Here is a 21,827-nt window from a genome sequence, read left to right on the forward strand (position 1 = left end):
AGGGGCAATCTGCAGTTGTTCGTCCATTTCTGGACATAAATTAAGGATATGTACCCATTGATTCGTGGAGAATATAACTTAGAAATGCCTCAGGATCTTAGTTCAACTGTCGTACTCCATCAGAACCCAAAATATAAGCTTGTTTTACTCCAATGAACTTTAAAAAAATGTTATTTCACCTTTATTTAACCAGGTAGGCCAGTTGAGAAGAAGTTCTCATTTACAACTGCGACCTGGCCAAGATAAAGCAAAGCAACGCGACACAAACATAGAGTAACACATGGGATAAACAAACGTACAAACGTACAGTCAATAACACAATACAAAAATCTATATACAGTGTGTGCAAATGTAGTAAGATTAGGGAGGTAAGTCAATAAATAGTCCATAGTGGCGAAATAATTACAATTTAGCAATTAAACACTGGAGTGATACATGTGCAGAAGATGAATGTGCAAGTAGAGGAGCAACAACAAAAAAATAACAATATGGGGATGAGGTAGTTGGGTGGACTATTTACAGATGGGCTGTGTACAGGTGCAATGATCAGTAAGCTGCTCTGACAGCTGATGCTTAAAGTTAGTGAGGGCGATATTAGACTCCAGCTTCAGTGATTTTTGCAATTTGTTCCAGTCACTGGCAGCAGAGAACTGGAAGGAACAGCGGCCAAAGGAGGAGTTGGGTTTGGGGATAACCAGTGAAATATACCTGCTGGAGCGCGTGCTATGGGTGGGTGCTGCTATGGTGATCAGTGAGCTGAGATAAGGCAGGGCTTTACCTAGCAAAGACTTATAGATGACCTGGAGCCAGTGGGCTTGGTGACGAATATGAAGCGAGGGCCAGCCAACGAGAGCATACAGGTCGCAGTGGTGGGTAGTATATGGGGCTTTGGTGACAAAACGGATGGCACTGTGATAGACTGCATCCGATTTACTGAGTAGAGTGTTGGAGGCTATTTTGTAAATGACATCGCCGAAGTCAAGGATCGGTAGGATAGTCAGTTTTACGAGGGTATGTTTGGCAGCATGAGTGAAGGATGCTTTGTTGCGAAATAGGAAGCCAATTCTAGATTTCATTTTGTATTAGAGATGCTTAATGTGAGTCTGGAAGGAGAGTTTACAGTCTAACCAGACACCTAGGTATTTGTAGTTGTCCACATATTCTAAGTCAGAGCCGTCCAGAGTAGTGATGCTAGACGGGCGGGCAGGTGCGGGCAGCTATCGGTTGAAGAGCATGCATTTAGTTTTACTTGCATTTAAGAACAGTTGGAGGCCACGGAAGGTGTTTTGTACGGCATTGAAGCTCGTCTGGAGGTTTCTTAACACAGTGTCCAAAGAAGGGCCAGAAGTATACAGAATGGTGTCGTCTGTGTAGAGGTGGATCAGAGAATCCCCCGCAGCAAGAGCGACATCATTGATGTATACAGAGAAAAGAGTCGACCCGAGAATTGAACCCTGTGGCACCCCCATACAGACTGCCAGAGGTCTGGACAACAGGCCCTCCGATTTGACACACTGAACTCTATCTGAGAAGTAGTTGGTGAACCAGGTGAGACAGTCATTTGAGAAACCAAGGCTGTTGAGTCTGCCGATAAGAATGCGGGGATTGACAGAGTCGAAAGCCTTGGCAAGGTTGAGGAAGATGGCTGCACAGTATTGTCTTTTATCAATGGCGGTTATGGTATCGTTTAGGTCCTTAATTAAGCGGGGCTGAGGTGCACCCATGACCAGCTCGGAAACCAGATTGCATAGCGGACAAGGTACGGTGTGATTCGAAATGTTCGGTGATCTGTTTGTTAACTTGGCTTTCGAAGACTTTAGAAAGGCAGGGTAGGATAGATATAGGTCTGTAGCAGTTTGTGTCTAGAGTGTCTCCCCCTTTGAAGAGGGGGATGACCGCGGCAGCTTTCCAATCTTTGGGGATCTCAGAGAGGTTTAACAGAGAAAGAGAGGTTTAACAGGCTAGTAATATGGGGTTGCAACAATTGCGGCGGACAATTTTAGAAAGAAAGGGTCCAGATTGTCTAGCCCGGCTGATTTGTAGGGGTCCAGATTTTGCAGCTCTTTCAGAACATCAGCTATCTGGATTTGGGTGAAGGAGAAATGGGGGAGGCTTGGGCAAGTTGCTGTGGGGGGTGCAAAGCTGTTGACCAGGGTAGGGGTAGCCAGGTGGAAAGCATGGCCAGCTGTAGAAAAATGCTTATTGAATGTCTCGATTATCGGAGATTTATCGGTGGTGAAAGTGTTTCCTAGCTTCAGTGCAGTGGGCAGCTGGGAGGAGGTGCTCTTATTCTCCATGGACTTTACAGTGTCCCAGGACTTTTTGGAGTTTGTGCTACAGGATGCAAATTTCGGTTTGAAAAAGCTAGCCTTTGCTTTCCTAACTTCCCTGAAAGGTTTCATATCGCGGGTGCTATTCGATGCTAATGCAGTACGCCACAGGATGTTTTTGTGCTGGTCAAGGGCAGTCAAGTCTGGAGTGAATCAAGGGCTCTATCTGTTCTTAGTTCTAAAATTTTTGAATGGGGCATGCTTATATAAGATGGTGAGGAAATTACTTTTAAAGAATAACCAGGCATCCTGTACTGACGGAATGAGGTTTTGTTTGTAAACAAAGGAAATGTGCCTGAAAACATGGTTAAAACTATAATTTTGATATTGTGGATGGTCAGTCTTTGCATCCATACCAGTGTCTATGAATTTGAGAGCGGTTACATTTCTCCAGCCACATCCCTCAGCTTTTTACTGAAAGCGAGATCGCTTTGTTATTATTTCAATTGCTGATTGCTGCTTTAAGTGCTCAGACTACAATATTATGACAAAACATGAAACCCAGTTCCTTCCTCGTTGGTAATTGGGATATCTTTGATTATTAATAATTTCAGATGTAGCAACACTGAGAGATACATTGTAAGAATGGCTAAGCTAAATAAATAGTCAACATCCTACACGTCTGTGTGACAAAATGCCGTGACTAGCCCGGTGCTGACACTATGACTGAGGGGCCACTGCCAGCCAGTCACAGACGCCATTGTCCACCTTCACATTATTTTAATACCATCATTTTCAACCTCCTGCTAATGACTCAGTCCCATAATTCCATCTCTCTCTCTCTAGTTGTCTCACTCTACCCATCTCTCCCCATCTCTCTTTCTCTTCTTTCTCTCGTTCTTTCGTTCTCTCAATTTCTCGATATCTTGTTTTCTAGTCCCATCTCTCCATCTCTCTCTCTCTCTCTCTCTCCATCCCTCCATCACAATTGAGGTAACTCGGGCCAGTGTAGATACGGACCCAGGGGCGAACAATAGGCCATTCATGATGCCTTGCAAATGCAATGATGATCCTGCTCTCTCTAACCCCCCCCTCCCCTCCACCCCAACCTCCACCAGCCTCCACAGCTGCACAGGAATGCGGTCCAACAAGTCCCCCCCCCCAAACTTCCACCCTCACCACTATCGCAACCGAAGCCAACCTCAACCCCCTTCCCAAATAAAAAGAGAGAGGGCAAGAAATGGGCAATTCTGCAGATGGAACACAAAGAGAGGATTCATGGCTTTAGTCACAGACACTCACGGGAAGAGAGGGGGACCCATTTAAGTGTTGCGCAGCTGCACTGATTCATTGCAAAAAATGGGTGAGGAGAGACAAAGGTCAGCAAGCAGCATCATTTTTTATTCATCCTTGTGGAATCTGCATGAGGCCGTGCACATTAAATCACTATATCACTAAATCACTAAACTATGAATCACAGGGAGCCATGGCATCAGTATGATATGGCATCAGTATGGTCTGACAGTGGTCCTGGGTGGCTGAGTTGGTAGAGCATGGCACTTGCAGTGTCAGGATTGTAGGTTAGATTCCCACTGAGGCCACCCATATGAAAATGTATGTACGTACTACTACTACTAGTCTCTTTACAAAAAGTGTCTGCTAAATGGCATAGACAGTGCATTTGGAAATTAACCAGACCCCTTGACTTTTTCCACATTTTGTTACATTACAGCCTTATTCTGAAATGGATTAAAGAGTTTACCCCCTCATCAATCTACACAAAATACTCCTTAATGACAAAGCAAAAATAGGTTTTTAGAAATGTTTGCAAATTTTTCAAAACCGAAAAACTTAAATATTACATTTACATAAGTATTCAGAGCCTTTACTCAGTACTTTGTTTGAAGCACCTTTGGCAGCGATTACAGCATCGAGTCTTCTTGGGTATGACGCTACAAGCTTGGCACACCTGCATTTGGGGAGTTTCTCCCATTCTTCTCTGCAGCTCCTCTCAAGCTCTGTCAGGTTGGATGGGGAGCGTCGCTGCACAGCTATTTTCAGGTCTATCCAGAGATGTTTGATCGGGTTCAAGTATGGGCTCTGGCTGGGCCACTCAAGGACATTCAGAGACCTGTCCCGAAGCCACTCCTGCATTGTCTTGGCTGTGTGCTTAGGGTCGTTGTCCTGTTGGAAGGTGAACCTTCGCCCCAATCTGAGGTCCTGAGCGCTCTGGAGCAGTTTTTCATCAAGGATCTCTCTGTACTTTGCTCCGTTCATCTTCCACTCAATCCTGACTAGTCTCCCAGTCCCTGCCACTGAAAATCATCCCCACAGCATGCTGCTGCTACCACCATGCTTCACCGTAGCGATGGTGCCAGGTTTCCTCAAGACGTGATGCTTGGCATTCAGGCCAAAGAGCTCAATCTTGGTTTAATCCGACTAGAGAATCTTGCTTCTCATGGTCTGAGATTCTTTAGGTGCCTTTTGGCAACTCCAAGTGGGCTGTCATGTGCCTTTTACTGAAGAATGGCTTCCGTCTGGCCACTCTACCATAAAGGCCTGATTGATGGAGTGCTGCAGAGATGGTTGTCAGATCTGTGCCTCGACACAATCCTGTCTCGAAGCTCTATGGACAATTCCTTTGACCTCAGGCTTGTTTTTTGCTCTGACATGCACTGTCAACTGTGAGACCTTATATAGACAGGTGTGTGCCATTCCAAATCATGTCCAATCAATTGAATTCACCACAAGTTGTATAAACCTCTAAAGGATGATCAATGGAAACAGGATGCACCGGAGCTCAATTGCGAGTCTCATAGCAAAGGGTCTGAATACTTATGTAAATAAGGTATTTCTGTTTTTGTTTTTTATAAATGTGCCATCATTTCTAAAAACCTGTTTTCGCTTTGACAATATGGGGTATTGTGTGTAGATTGATGACGGAAAATAGAAATAGATCCTTCTGAGAATAAGGCTGTAACGTAACAAAATGTGGAAAAAGTCAAGGGGTCTGACTACTCTGCGAATGCACTGCATCTGGCATCAATAAGAACACTGTTTCAATTAATCAGAGCAAATTGTATATCTGGACATGATCTACTAATAAAATATATCCTGTATGACGTGGTATAAAATACATCTGAATGTTAGTCCCAGGATATATCAAATCAAATCAAAGTGTATTTGTCACGTGCGCCGAATACAACAGGTGTAGACCTTACAGTGAAATGCTTACTTACAGGCTCTAACCAACAGTGCAAAAAAGGTATTAGGTGAACAATGGGTTAAGTAAAGAAATAAAAACAACAGTAAAAAGACAGTTTAAAATAACAGTAGCGAGGCTATATACAGTAACAAGGCTATATACAGGCACTGGATAGTCAGGCTGATTGAGGTAGTATGTACATGAATGTATAGTTAAAGTGACTATGCATATATGATAAAACAGAGAGTAGCAGCAGCGTAAAAGAGGGGTTGGGGGGAGGGGGGCACACAATGCAAATAGTCCAGGTAGCCATTTGATTACCTGTTCAGGAGTCTTATGGCTTGGGGGTAAAAACTATAATTACTAAGATGGTGTCCAGGGCAGGCTGAGTGTCATAATGTAACAAGAAGTAAATATGTGAACCATGGAGGGTAAAGGCTACATCTGAACCATGGAGACGTGGGCTGGGGCCTTCCATCCACATTCTCCATTTCCCAGCATGAATGATACGCCATTTTGTCACTCACATGGCCTGGTTGTTTATGGTGTTATGTAATTCTCATTTTAGAAGCGATATTAATCAATTAGAGTTGTTAAAAAGCTGTAGAGATTTGGGTGAGTTGGAGAGGGTTGATTATGTTGGAATTCCTGTTAGTTGCTTTGGATGTGAAATTTGTCCGTGAGAACAGTTTCATTCCTGAATTGTCCTGAACCATGATTGACATCAAACCTGTTTACAGATGTTCTGGCCAATAGGTATTTGATGAAATGATTTTGAACTACATATTTTTACCTGTTGCTAACTGTAAAATTGAAGTGTCAACAAAGCGTCACAATTAATGGGGGGAAAACCCCAAACAAGTCTAAGCTAACTCTGACTGTAAGGTCAGAATATTTCCATCACTCAGGAAGTAATAGGTTGTCAAATACAAACGTGCCAATATATGCAGTCCCTCCTTGTCAAATGATTTCTGGGCTTCTATTGAGTGCGTCATCATTCTGAACAAACAGCACCATTCACATCAGCCCTACGTGTCCATTGACATGGGAATGACTGTCTTTCCCTCAATTATACACACGACAGTCGAACGCAGAATGTGACCCACTGCATGAATATGTTGACCGCTGTCCATGTTCCCTTGTTCTCTCTCTCTCTCTCTCTCGTCAGATTTCAGGAATTTCCCAGTGAAACTCTTCTATGGACTGAGGCCAACACAAAAGGGCAGCCATCTCTCTCTATTTCCTTCTCTCGTTCTTTCTTTTTCTTTTTCTCCTCTATCATTTCACCATCAGCACGCAAAACTGTATTCCCCTTTTTTTTTTAAATCTTTCTCTGCCACGGCTATCATTTTAGAACATGACATCACAATGACATTCATAGTATGTAGCTGCAGGCTTATTGGTTCATTTGAGAGTAAGAGATTACATTTTTTTGGGACAGAGCCACAAACATGAACACAAAATGGCTGCCCCATATCACCCCACATCCACCTGGGGAGTCAGACATAGTGAATCCCGACCCCTTGAACCTGCTAGTCATGAGTTCCCCATCCCTCTCTCTCTCTCCTGCCACAGCACCATACAGACTCTTGTGACAGCGACAGGAGCAGACACATTAGTGCAGCCGGTCACATGGCAGGTTAAAGCAGGGATGTATGTCTCACTGTGGTTAATAGATGGACATGTGAGTTCTATTTTCCACAGAGCTATGTCGGCCCCTGGGGCCCATAGCCCTGGATGGGAGAGATGGGATCTGGATATGAGAAATATATGGACAATATCTCTCGATGTTATATGAAAATATTACCTTTCTACCAAAATGTATGTAATTCATTGTATTGATAAGCACATTCAGTCCCTTATCTTGTGTAAAGTGGAACAAACAAAAGTTTGAGCAAAATGCATTTGCAAACAATTCAAATTGACTTTCTTTAAAATAAATAGATTGACATCAGTGTTTTGGCAAGAAGTCTTAGTAGTAGCATATAGAATATGTCTCATAGTTGACTATAAACAGACAGAGAATAATTATATTTAGGCAATAAAGTTGCACTCAACTTCATTTTTCTAAAAGCCCCACTTTTTCTTCATAATTACTAGCTATTGAACTAATATATTTCAAAGGTAATATTTAATCAAACGAATGTTAACTTATACATTAAAAAACGGATTATCTTTTAGATTTAAATCGTTTAGCTAAATGACGTAAATGTAATGTAAATGTTTATAATAGTCGACTGATTAGGCCTAAAAATAATAGATTGCAAGTATGTAATTCTTGAGAATAAATTGAAAGCGAGATGAAAATCAAACGAAAGTTATTGGACCAACACATCAAGTTCACTTTTTTGGTAGGTCTCCTTTTAAAGTTGATTACAACTCGTCTGCGCCTAGTTGTTCATTCATTTTGATCTATCTTTCGTGCGTTTCTCCCACACTATCAAGACAATTGTTTTTAGAGCAATTTATATATATATATATATATATATGCGTTTCTCCACGATTAATGCTACGACATTGAATAAAATATTATGAACATTCTGATTGAACTGACCCTATGATAGGCTTATGAGTAGCACAGAGAGTTTTGGTGCGTTATTTAACAGGAATTCTGAACAGAATTAAACCCTTTCTAGAAGACCTAGAACATTTCTCGCAAATAATTGACTGAAGTAACTCTTCTGGCATAGCATTGCTGCATGATCTCAGTGTTATGAAAGTATATAATAAAATTGCAGTTTTGCTAAATTGAGATAATTGTAAAGCAGGTGCTTATTTCGTTAGTTAATGGTATATTGAGAATTTATAGAATATCTAACGCTATTTTTGGCAACGAAAAAAAATGAGGATTTCATGTGAATTAACAAAATAATGACAACTTGAATCACTGCTAATTAACAATTTACATTTAATTTGGAGTCTCACTAAAAAACAGTTTCGTTTTAAATAAATTCAAACAAATGTTTACCTTCTAGTTACAATACATTGGGAATACTCTAAGTAAACATCTCGCATTCACATAAAAAAAAGAATGCCATGCCCTGCATAAATGTACAGTGATTTTTATTTCACCTAATGCATAATATAACATAGCCTACAGCACAGTCACTCTGAATCACAAAATACATATCACAATTCATTCCAACTTGCTCTTAGTCTGTCAGATTCCTTTGCTTGCTTAAATAAATCAACATAAAATCAAACCTTTTGTCAGCATATGAGTGAAAGGCATTTTCTTTAAACTCCTCTCTCTCATACACAAACAGAAGTAGTCACTCACATCAAGGCCAGGACAGGGCCTCAGTATCCCAGTGTAGCCCCCATCCTGAATCCTGCACCCCCAACCAACCCCTCTCAGACGAACCCACCAAGACCAGCACCCAAAGACCCAGACCCATGGTCTGGGTGGACATGAGAATAAAACAGATGGGGAGAGCTAGTCCAGCTACTGCAGTCCTTGGATGTTGTGTTATGTGTGAGATACTGTGTCTGTGTAGTAACACAGGGCCCAGAGACACACATCTCTTTCTTTTCTCTTATCATTTTTTCAAGATGCACAAAACTGCTTTTTGTTCCTATCATTTTTTCATTTAAGAGGCTAATGGAAGAGGGCTTGCAGGGCATCTGATCACATGGTTACAATTCACCTGAGATGACAACAAAGAGGCTAAAGAAGAGAGAGACGAGAGGGAGAAAGGGAGAGAGAGAGAAAACTGAGACACGGATTCAACATAAGAAGGTAAAGGGAAACACTGGTGGTTATTGTTGCAGTCAGTGTGTGTGTGTGTGTGTGTGTGTGTGTGTGTGTGTGTGTGGCCCATAATATTCAGTCCCTTAATCTATCTTAACGTGTGACAATGTACTGTAAATATCTGACATATTAATGATTATAAGTAAGTTACATACAAGTTACATAGAATAGAGCCAGTTACAGTAACAATACATTTAATGCAGTAACATCATGAATGATTCGACCTCAACAGCACAACCTTACACACAGAACACTCTGGATCTTGACATGTATTTTAGATGCATATGTAATATTTTTAAGGGATTTCCAAGAGCAATTTGGAAGAGGAATATCGGAAGTGAGAAAAGTTATGTGTTTCATAGAGTATAGGGGTGAAAGGTCACGTACATTGACCTCAGGATTGGGCCCATAAGGCCCTTATTGCTGGTCAACAATATAGGGATGATGATTTTGGATCTAATTCAACTCCTCCAGCAACTCACTCTACCCTATATCACTTTTTGTCATCTTTCAGTACTATATCAGCCACATGCAGTACTGGAAATGTACGCAATTATCATACTTGAGTAAAAGTAAAGAAACCTTAATAGAAAATTACTCAAAAGTGAAAGTCACCCAGTAAAATAATACTTGAGTAAAAGTCTAAAAGTATTTGGTTTTAAATATACTTAAGTATCAGAAGTAAATGTCATCAATACAATATACCTAAGTATCAAAAGTCAAAGTAAAGGTATAAATAATTTCACATTCCTTATATTAAGTTAACCAGACATCACGATTTTCTTGTTTTTATTTTATTTCTGGATAGCCAGGGGAACACTCGAACAGTTAATTTACAAACGAATAAATTGTGTTTAGTGAGTCCTCCAGATCAGAGGCAGTAGGGATGACCAGGGATGTTCTCTTGATAAGTGTGTGTATTGGACCATGTTCCTGTCCTGCTAAGCATTCGAAATGTGACGAGTACTTTTGGGTGTCAGGGAAAATGTATGGAGTAAAAAGTACATTATTTTCTTTAGGAATGTAGTAAAAGTAAAAGTTGTAAAAAATAGAAATAGTAAAGTACAGATACCCCAAAAAACGTATTAAGTAGTACTTCTTTAAATAATTTTTAGGCCATAGACCTATTTCTTTCATTATTATTTTCCTGGGGTTAACGATGACCTAGATATAAGTCACATATTCACTGCATCAAATAGGGCCTCACAAACTGTATAATGACGTTATAATGAATATAACGACGTTATGTATTTTAATCATTGGAGATGTTTCGTAAAATTTAGTGTACTTTGACCACAAATGTATTATCATGATAGTTTATTTATTCAATATAACATGTCAACACATCAAACAAAGCGGGCCTTATTTGGTTCCTAAATAGAGCCAGTGTAAAGTCACTTAAGCCACTCTGATGTAAAATCTCACCTCCTTTCATTGGAAATATTAGTGGTGACGGACGGACAGGCAATAACAGTAACCCCGTCGTCCAGTAAGAAAGCCGGAGAATATTAAATGACCAATAGGCGTCCAGCGTGTGCGCAAGAGGGTGGCGTCGACTCAGTGTTGGAATGCTGCCTCTCAGAATGTTTTCCACTTTCAATCACTTTTTTTTCTCGTTCCTTCTCACAACGGCGCTCTTTAAGCTCCGGTGCGCGATACAGAGCGGCCATTCATTGAAGGGCAAACCAAACGAGGGGGCAGGGGACAGGGCGAGCGTCACACTGGTGGACAGGGGAACGCACGAACTCCCGTGTTGAACGGGCGACCTCCTAAACTCTGTATTGGTAAGTTTTGTAACTTTATTTTCCATATGAACATAAAATAGATTTGTTTACTCTTTTGGGTGGAATTTCAGAAATATCCAAATCTTATTAGCTAAGAGTTTTTTTTAATTCCCAAGATGATGCTGGGCTGAGTTTTACGGGCTTTTCCAGCTTTAGCCTTAAAATAGGATTAACACAGTAAAATACATATTCTCAGAATTATTTAAAGATAAATACTGAAACATTTAGGATGTTAGTTTTTAATGTTCAGTTTTCTTCATGAACCTTGTTTCTTTGGAAAATAGGGCATCTTGGGTGAAGCAAACCCTCCTATGATTAGCCTATAATGGCATATGGACTGATATAAAATGACAAGAACCGTTGAAGAAGAAGTTGCTCTTCTTATGATGTAGCCTATAAATTGGTTCCAGTGGACATATATTAGCCTATCATTCGTTACAGTTTGTGGCCTAACATAACTGTAAACAAGAAAAGATTGTATGAATGCCTTTCTGTTCGTCTCAGAGCTAACGGTCATTTCTAGGCCTACCATTGTAATGAAAATATCCGCTGGGAATAGACGTTGAATTGACGTCTGTTCCCACTGGGTACAGTCTCTGCTTAGGTCTATAAAAAAAAAAAAACACGTGAAAAAAGTTATCAAATGGGGTCTGACCTCATTGCCCAATGTAAAATGTGTTAATTGCCTAATGTTGTTCTATTCTATATTATTCATTTCAGGCGACATCGGTGGAAGTGAATGGGAAGTGCAAAGGACAGGATTTGGGTACATTCGATTACGCACGAGTAGGCTATGGGTTTACGCGTGGCATATAGGAATAATTCCATATAGAGGAGCGAGTCTGGACTCTCTCTCAGCTGTAGCTTAAAGTTTTACATTCTCTGAACAAATTTACAACATTTTCCTGCAAGGATATTTTTTGTTGCCAATCGATAATAGCCTATACATTAAAATGTCTGGAGAGGAGCACAGTCTATCCGAGGCAGAGTTGAGTCCCGGGGGATCAGATGGTCACTCTCTGTCACCGGCACACTCCGGGGCCACCGGCGGCCGGGACTCCCCGCTCACCGGTCCGTCGCAGCAACTGACGGGGCTTTCTGGCGCAGATGGCGGCGGAGAGGACGGTGGATTAGTGCCCAAGTCAGAGGTGGATATGGACCGGTTCCCCATCGGCATCCGCGAGGCGGTCAGCCAGGTGTTGGACGGATACGACTGGACGCTCGTGCCCATGCCCGTGCGCGTAAACAACGGGAACAAGAGCAAGCCGCACGTGAAGAGGCCGATGAACGCCTTCATGGTGTGGGCGCAGGCCGCGCGCCGTAAACTGGCGGACCAGTACCCTCACCTGCACAACGCGGAGCTCAGCAAGACACTCGGCAAACTGTGGAGGTGGGTATTGGCAGGGCATGGAAATGAATAGGCCTACGTGGGAACTTGATAATCTATAGGCTACCTGTAGGCCTTGTTGGCGTTTGTGTGCAATTGGAGCATAACTACTTCCTTCAGATACATTTCCTTCCTGTATTTTTTAAATATGTTTCTGAAATGAAAGGCACTATATTATATAACCATTAACGTTATTTAGCAGACACACTTATCCAGAGCAACTAGGGTTAAATGCCTTGGTAAATGGCACTATTATTCACCTAGTCAGCATTGGGATTCAAACAATGACTTTTCAGTTACTGGACCAACCCTCTTAACCACTAGGCTACCTGCCGCCCGGCCATGTTTTGTCCCACAGGCTCCTGAATGAGAGTGACAAGAGGCCTTTCATTGAGGAGGCGGAGCGACTGAGGAAACAACATAAGAAGGACTACCCAGAGTACAAGTACCAGCCCCGCAGACGCAAGAACGGCAAGCTGGGGACCAATGGTGAGGGAGGGGAGGGAGCAGAGGGGGAGGGCAGCCAGTCCCATTACAAGGCCCTCCACCTGGATGTGCACAGTACAGGGGCTGGGTCCCCCCTGGCCGACCTCCACCACCATCATCACCACCACCCTGCAGGTGAGTTCAACTTTATTTGTTAATGAATTTACCCAATACTATGAGTAAGTCCTACTTCAACTAGCTAGGGCAAACAATACGCCACCTGGTACCAAACGGCCTTCTGTGACCTGAGAGAACAAGAAGAAAACAGAACTCCATTCCAAATGTTTCACTTCTATTGCTTGCTGATCGGTATGTTCCCTTTTCCTTCCAGGTCAGGGTCACAGCCCGCCAACACCCCCCACCACCCCAAAGACAGAGCTCCAGTCTGGAAAGATGACGGAGGGGAAGAGGGAGGGCGGAGGTGGCTCAGGGTCTTCCCGTGGAGGAGGCCTGGGGGTAGGAGCAGAGGGGGCCTCTGGGGGACATTCATCAGCGGGCGGGAAACCCCACATCGACTTCTGCACCATGGACATCGGCGAGATCAGCCACGACGTGATGGCCAACATCGAGCCCTTCGACGTCAACGAGTTTGACCAGTACCTGCCGCCCAACGGGCACCCGGGGGTCGGCCAGGGCGGCGCCACACCAAGCTCCTCCGCTACATCCTACGCCTACGCCCTCGCCGCCGCCAGCGGTCACTCAGCCGCCTGGCTCTCCAAGCAGCATCAGCATCAACAGCCCTCCCCCTCTGCCTCAGACGCCACCAAGGCCCAGATCAAGAGTGAGTCTGGGGGCGGGAGCCACTACACAGAGACTTCCTCCTCTTCGTCAGGAACACACGTCACCTACACCCCCCTCAGCCTCCCCCACTACGGATCAGCCTTCCCCTCGCTGCCCTCCAGGGCCCAGTTTGAGTACGGGGAGCACCAGGCGCCAGGGCCGTACTACGCCCACTCCAGCCAAGCCCCGGGGCTGTACTCAGCCTTCTCCTACATGGGGCCCAGCCAGAGGCCCCTCTACACTACCATCACTGACCCCTCCAGCGTGGCCCAGTCTCACAGTCCTACACACTGGGAGCAGCCTGTCTATACCACCCTGTCACGGCCATGAGAGAGACTGAGATGCATGGGATTGGGTGTGTGTGTGTGTGTGTGTGTGTGTGTGTGTGTGTGTGTGTGTTGTGCGTCTCTACACCACCCTCTCACGACCCTGAGAGAGGGATAAAGAAAGACAAAGATTGGAAGGGTGTAGGGTGGCTATTGAATGTGTGTGTGTGTGGGGGGGGGGGGGGTTAACAAAGGATGGATATCTTACTGATGTTGTATTGGGATTCATTGGGACTTGACAGTGTATCTATCCATGGAGTCCTTATAATATTTTACTGTATAGTATATTTTCTATCACAGCCAATGGTCAATAGCCAATCAGAATAAACCTTTAACCAATGTGTGCCATGTTTTAGTGTGTAAGGTCAGGATCCCAGCTGCCAGTGTGTCATAGTGTATAGTAAGAGGGCTTATTGTGATGAGGAGCCCAGAGCACACAGAACTAATACCGTAGTGGTAAGAAGGATACACATAGGCTTTCAAAACGCTGCTAACTTTCCCCAAATTCCCCAGTTTTCTAGAAATTCTAGTTGGAAGTTCCTGGAATTAGGAGGGAATAAGCAGGATATCCAGAAATCTTCCTACTGGGCTTTCTGGAAAACTGGGGAATTTTGGAAAAGTTAATGGAATTTTTCCAACCCTAGCTACCTATATAACAAGGATTGAGTAACATTGCCGGCAAGGACTGGCTTTCAGCGGGTTTCGACAGGCTATCAGCCTAGAACAAATACAACGTGATGTTTATCAGAACTGGGTTGTTTTAGATTGAAATAATCCGATTCTATTAACCAAACTAAAGGAAATGTTTGTGTGACTTCATTTGAGTATTTTGTTATGTCTTAAGTGATGTATTTTTTGGTTATTTTTTATATGACTTTACATTCTGGTTCGATATTACACTGACATGTCTTCACCACTGCTTTTGAAAGAAAATGTTTATTTCAAATAGGTCAGTTTACTTGGCTAAAAACTTCATGCGTTGGTCTACGGGCGTCAGGTAGTCAAGCCGTTAAGTGCGTTAGGCCAGTAACTGAAAGGTTGCCGGTTTGAAACCCTGAGCCGGCGTGGTGGAAAAATCTTCTATTCTGCCCTTGAGCAAGGCAGTTAACCTGCAACAACTACTCCCCGGGCGCCATGGATGTCGATTAAGGCAGCCCCCCACTGCACATCTCTGATTCAAAGGGTTTGGGTTAAATGTGGAAGTCGTGCAACTGACTAGGTATCACCTTCTGGGATGCTGCTTGACTCCTTATGTGTTGCATTGTGAAAAACCATAGTTGATGAGGAAAAAGGACAAAAGAAAAGGAGGGAAAGAGAATTCCTGGAAACACTTTAGCATAGAGTTCTGGAAAGCAGCACATTACCTCAACTCAATGTACATGTGCCAATAACACTTTTCACGCTCTAATATCCTTGATGAGAATATATGGCACACATTTCGCTTATACTACTCATAAATAATAAAACAATTGTTGAAGTCACTGGACTTTTTTTTATTGATATGGATTGCATTTGTACGCTCTGGTTGCTTCTAATTCCATTTGTTTACCAAATTATCAAAGCAAAACAATCTACATGACTCGGCAAGTACAAAGTCAGCAAAATCTTTTTGTTTAGAATTCTCCAGCTTTAAACTAAAGATTTACTCTTAGTGAGAATTAGTGAGCTGTTTAGAACAAATGCCACATGCTATAGTTTATGTACATTGGTTTTCCCCTCTGCATCTCCCTTTTCTGTATCCTGTTTAATGTCCCTCTCGGCTCCCTCTGCAATGTGAATGATCACCACATGCCTCTTTGTCCATAGGTGATTTATACGGCGTCATTTTATACTGACCCTCTCTGCTTTGTAGTTTTTATAAAAAATAATTTCATGTTTAGCTTTTTTTCTCTCCATTTTGTACATTTCTGGATAGTTTCTAAAACTTTGTATGCTACACATTTGATGCATCTTCTTTCTTCTACAAGAAACAACAATGTACAAATATTATTGATGTTGTCATTACATTGTCATTCTATTAAAGCAATTTATTTATACAAAACTGAAATCTATTGAAATTCATTGCAAAATTTGAGAAAATGCATTATGAGATATATATATATTTTGTCCTACAAAAGCATCAGGTAAAATAATAACAAGTAACACAACATATACAGTGCATTCGGAAAGTAATCAGACCCCTTCTCTTTTTCCACATTTGTTTTACATTACAGCCTTATTCTAAAATGGATTAAATAAATTGTTTTCCCCATCAATCTACACACAATAACAAATAATGACTAAGCGAAAACAAGTTTTTAGAAATCTTAGCAAATGTATTTTAAATAAATCATTATTTAAATAAGTATTCAGACCCTTTGCTATGAGACTCAAAATTGAACTCAGGTGAATCCTGTTTCCATTGATCATCCCTGAAATGTTTCTACAACTTGAAGTCCACCTGTGGTAAATTTAATTGATTGGACATGATTTGGAAAGGCAAACACTTGTCTATATTAGGTCCAACAGTTGACAGTGCATGTCAGAGTAAAAACCAAGCCATGACGTTGAAGGAATTGTCCGTAGAGCTCTGAGACAGGATTGTGTCAAGACACCGATCTGGGGAGGGGTATCTAAACATTTTTGCAGCATTGAAGGTCCCCAGGAACACAGTGACCTCCATAATTCTTAAATGGAAGAAGTTTGGAACCACGTATTGCCACTCGGCCAAACTGAGCAATCGAGGACCTTGGTCATTTGGGTGACCAAGGACCCAATGGCCACTCTGACAGCTCCAGAGTTCCTCTGTGGAGATGGGAGAACCTTCCAGAAGGACAACCATCTCTGCAACACTCCACCAATCAGGACTTTATGGTAGAGTGGCCAGGTCGAAACCACTCCTCAGTAAAAGGCACATGACAGCTGGCTTGGAGTTTGCCAAAAGGCACCTAAAAGGACTCTCAGACCATGAGAAACAAGATTCTCTGGTCTGATGAAACCAAGATTGAACTCTTTGGCCTTAATGCCAAGCTTCAAGTCTGGAGGAAACCTGGCAACATCGCTACGGTGAATCATGGTGGTGGCAGCATCATCATGCTGTGGGGATGTTTTTCAGCGGCAGGAAATGAGAGACTAGTCAGGATCGAGGGACAGATGAACAGATCAAAGTACAGAGAGATCCTTGATGAAAACCTCCCCCAGAGTACTCAGGACCTCAGACTGGGGCAAAGGTTCACCTTCCAACAGGACAACAACACTAAGCACACAGCCAAGACGATGCAGGAGTGGCTACGGGACAAGTCTCTGAATGTCCTTGAGCGGCCCAGCCAGAGCCCGTACTTGAAGCCCGATCGAACGTCTCTGGAAAGACCTGAAAATAGCTGTGCAGCGACGCTCCCCATCCAACCTGATAGCTTGAGAGGAGCTGCAGAGAAGAATGGGAGAAACTCCCCAAATACAGGTGTGCCAAGCTTGTAGCGTCAAACCCAAGAAGACTCAATGCTGTAATCGCTGCCAAAGGCGCTTCAACAAAGTACTGAGTAAAAGCTCTGAATACTTATGTAAATGTAATTTCATTTATTTGTATTTTTTTAATACATTTGCAAAAAATTCCAAAAACCTGTTTTTGCTTTGTCATTATGGAGTATTGTGTGTAGATTGATGAGGGGGGGAATGATTTAATCCATTTTAGAATAAGGTTGTAAAGTAATACTTTTTTGAGAAAAATCAAGGGGTCTGAATACTTTCCAAATGCACTGCAAACATCACTAATAAATCAAATCACTGCCATGTAGTCAGTGCTACAACAACAATATCTCTGTCCCACAACACAAACCCTTCCCCTAAGCAGTTTAATTTCTGTTTGTGTGTGTGGCAAGCTAAAATTGACTGCTAATTCGCTGCGTTTAATCGGCTGAGGCTGCATGTTACTCAGAGAGACAAAGAGAACCATTGAATATGAGAGGGAGGGAGGGAGGGAGGGAGGGAGGGAGGGAGGGAGGGAGAGGGCCAGTGAGAAGGCCAATAGCTACCACAGTCAGTACCCTACTTTACACATGGACTTTCATAAATGCCCTGCCTTAACTTACTCCCTCATGCCCTGTCTCCCTCCCTACGTTTGCTCGCACTTCACAGTTCAGCTATGACATTTAATGGATTCAAGCATTCAACAGCACTCAGCAACCTAGATGATGGGGTAAAAAAAATTATGTTTTAGCTAGTTAGACAGTCTCACGACGCACAATTTGATACCCAAACTCTTTGGATTGATAAATCATCTGCCATGCTCTACACTGTTGATAATTGAGTCAAGAAACACAAATAGAAAACATAATTTAAAAAAATTAAGGTTCATTCTTAAACATTTAAAATTTAAGTTATACTCAAACACATGATTGTACAAAAATGAACACCTCATTTTTCCATAGCTCTAGATGCCTTGTACAATTATCTGTGGTTTTGCCTCCCTCTAGTGGGTCAATGTTGTACTGCAAGGCCAAATGCCTCATCACGTGGCTTTAAGACCTATGGTTTCTATGGCAGCCGCCAGGTATGTCCGGAAGAGACACTGCCATCATTATCCCATGGTGCAGCGTCAAGAAAGTTGAGAAAAATAGAAATCCATGGTAAGAAATAAAACACTTTAGTTATGTCTTGATACATATATTAAATGTTTGCGGTTTGGGTATATTAGCTTCCTAGCATGCAACGTTTTGCTATCTGTCATGGTCTTTGCTCAGCAGCAGCCAACGTTAGCCAGCTGGCTTTAGATAACATCTCAGTCATTCGTTGCAGATGGAGACGTCTTCTCGTGATCAAGCTGGTGGAGGTCTGCGGAACTGTCCTAGAAGGACCCAGTACAGCAAGGAGATGCAGGAGATGCTGAAATGTGGGGTTTTGTTCTCTCCCTTTGTGTGTGTGTGTCTGTGTGTAAGTGTTAGATCCACACAAATACAATAAGCCTACCTGTGCTCTGGTTTCACAGTAATGATGCAAGAGTCGAGACTCACCAACTACCATCAAAGACAGATCAATGACAAACTTAAGAGTGTGTCACGTTTGTTATCCATCTTCTCTTGGAAAGTAATGTTGACTTACTGCTTGAACTTCCTCCACACCTGTTGCTCTATTTTGAGTCCTATCATTAATTTAAGTTTTATGAATAAGTTTGTCAAAGAAAGGTAAGATAATGTTATGTTTTTTGTTTGTTTGCATTTTCAGAGGGATCAGCTTTGCCATTGACCTGCAACCCCACATCATCGGCCTCTCCCTCACTGCCCAAACCCAAAGTCGTAAGAAAATAGCACAACCCGCACTCCAGCCAAGCCCCTGAGGCGCACCGCTGACAATTGTAGTTCTGAGGACCACTACACCAGAGATGGGTTCCACCCCAGTGCCACACGTACGTGATCTGCTTCAGCTCTACCACCTTTCAACTGTCCGAGATGTTTGGAATTCTAAAGATAGAGGCCCTGTTCTTCTGATATCAGAACTAGTTCACTGATAGTTGGTCAGGGACACCTGGGAACAAAATGTACCACCATGCTATTCTTGTAGAAAAAAGTAATTTAGGCCTATGTGTATGAGCCCTCTTTTACAGTAGTTCCTCCCTCCATTTCAATCTCTCACGTTTCATTCCAATGCATTCAGTTGTACAACTGACTAGGTTCCCTCTATGAGAGATCTGGATAAGAGATGTGTATTCATTCTCTCCCTCACTTCTTCTCCTGTAAGGAGATTTAGAGAAGAAGAGGAGGCACCAGAACATTCTAGCTACGGGGCAGGAGGAGCCCAGACCCAATCATCCCAGGAACATTTCCCTGGACCAAGGCCCAGAGGAGAGGGACCGCTTCCAGGAGGGTGAGGTTTACCACAGAGAGGGAGAGTTACTGCTTTCTGGCCATGGGGAAACATGTCGTCCACATCTCTTGCTCTCCTACATATCTCTCCTCCTCACATAACTTTCCCCTCATTTCAATTCAGTTCCATATGACTCTACTAAACTAATAAAGTAATTTGCCTCAACATACTGTAACCCCGTCCCAACAGAGTGTTTGATTAAGGAGTTTCTCCTTCGTTTGATGTACGGTCTTCGCAAGTTTTCTAAGGATTGTGTTTCTTTCCTAGTTTTGGATGAGATTGAGGAGAGGAAGGAGTTTCTGGAAGAGATGACAGCCCTGGGGAAAGGGAAGCAGTATCACAACATCAACACAGAGATCTCACAGGTAAGTTGTCTGATATTCCTCATGTCACAGGAATGTCTAAGGAAAATGATCTAAACCTAAAAACAACAGTATTTACATTGTACGGTTTCGATGATACAGATTCACTGGTGAACACAACGTGGAATAACACACATAGGTACACTCTCACACACATTTTTAACGGTTGTTTGCCTTCCAGAAAATCCACGAGCTGGAGGTGATTGACAAGGCCCGCAGTGCAGAGCTGAGGACCATTATGCCAGAGAAGAAGACTGAGTGACAGAGAGGAATACTCATCTACTTACTCTGCTGAATGGATCTACTATACTGCTAATACTCTCCTACAGAGAATACACTGCACAGGAATTCTGAACTCAAACTTGGATACTAGTCTTCATTTGTGCATAATGCTTGTTCAAATTATGGCATGGTAACAAATGTTGCTGGGAAGACTCCAATGCATCCTTATCAAAGTGTGAAAAAGCATTGTAGTGTACATTAAAACATGACCACACATCTTTTTAGAGGCATTAATATGTTTTATTTCTCAGTCTCCCAGATTTCAATGCGATCCTGTTTCTTTAGGACCATGTTTCAACACAGCTCTACAGAAGCCCTTGGTGTGAGTTTTTAAATAGGAAGAGGCACAAAGACAGGAAGAGACAGACATGGAAATACACTGGATTAACAGAACGCACAAACACAGAGACAAGCAGCCATTTTGAATGGAAGACAAGATCGTGTACTAGACAACATACGAACAGACTAACAAGACATTCAGTTTAACTCCGGACAAAAACGAGACTTATTGACGAATACATTTAAATAAGGGCACTCTTAACATAAACGGATCCCATAGTACTATCGACTTTGACGGCAGATTCTAAGTTAAGGCAAAACTCATTGGAATTAGACAGCGTTTACAGAGTCAAACAAAGGCATTGTAAAATATATAAATTAAAAGATTTGCATATTTTGCAGACTCCCAAAACAGTTAAACTGATATCAACTGGTAGGTACTAATAGTTTTCTACATTGTTAAAAGATATCTACGGAATTTATATACACACACACACACACACACACACACACACACACACAGAGTGTACAAAACATTAGGAACACATGCTCTTTCCATGACATAGACGGACCAGGTGAAAGCTATGATCCCTTATTAATGTCACCTGTTAAATCCACTTCAATCAGTGTAGATGAAGGGGAGGAGACAGGTTAAAGAAGGATTTTTAAGCCTTGAAACAATTGAGACATGGATTGTGTATGTGTGCCATTCAGAGGGTGAATGGGTAAGACAAAATATTTAAGTGCCTTTGAACAGGGTATGGTAGTAGGTGCCAGACACACCGGTATGAGTGTGTCAAGAACTGCAACGCTGCTGGGTTTTTCACACTCAACAGTTTCCCATGTGTATCAAGGATGATCCACCACCCAAAGGACATCCAGCCAACTTAACACAACTGTGGGAAGCATTGGAGTCAACATGGGCCAGCATGGGGGGGGGGGCAACTCAATATTAGGAAGCTGTTGTTAATATTTTGTACACTCACTGCATGCACATATACACACACACACACACGTATATATTACAATCCTTATTGTATATTGTATCCCCTAGAACTGTTCACACTTGTTTGGGTT

General features: G+C 42.5%; 1 protein-coding gene and 1 long non-coding RNA gene across 2 annotated transcripts; both read left to right on the top strand.

Annotated features, from left to right (window-relative positions):
* The first annotated feature begins 10,836 nt into the window (after window positions 1–10,836).
* Window positions 10,837–16,024, top strand: LOC106589426 (transcription factor Sox-10). The gene is made up of 4 exons (XM_014179405.2): window positions 10,837–11,010; window positions 11,731–12,400; window positions 12,756–13,018; window positions 13,215–16,024. The coding sequence occupies exons 2-4, from the start codon at window positions 11,964–11,966 to the stop codon at window positions 13,991–13,993; spliced, it is 1,479 nt and encodes a 492-aa protein (XP_014034880.1). The 5' UTR covers window positions 10,837–11,010; window positions 11,731–11,963; the 3' UTR covers window positions 13,994–16,024.
* Window positions 16,025–18,394: 2,370 nt separating this feature from the next.
* On the top strand, window positions 18,395–20,692 carry LOC106589431 (uncharacterized). Its single transcript, XR_001324845.2, has 6 exons — window positions 18,395–18,593; window positions 18,763–18,856; window positions 19,189–19,369; window positions 19,702–19,827; window positions 20,095–20,192; window positions 20,371–20,692. It is a non-coding gene; the product is annotated as an uncharacterized lncRNA (long non-coding RNA).
* Window positions 20,693–21,827: the final 1,135 nt, after the last annotated feature.

The sequence above is a fragment of the Salmo salar genome, chromosome ssa02 (genome assembly GCF_905237065.1).
Source record: "Salmo salar chromosome ssa02, Ssal_v3.1, whole genome shotgun sequence".
NCBI lineage: Eukaryota > Metazoa > Chordata > Actinopteri > Salmoniformes > Salmonidae > Salmo > Salmo salar.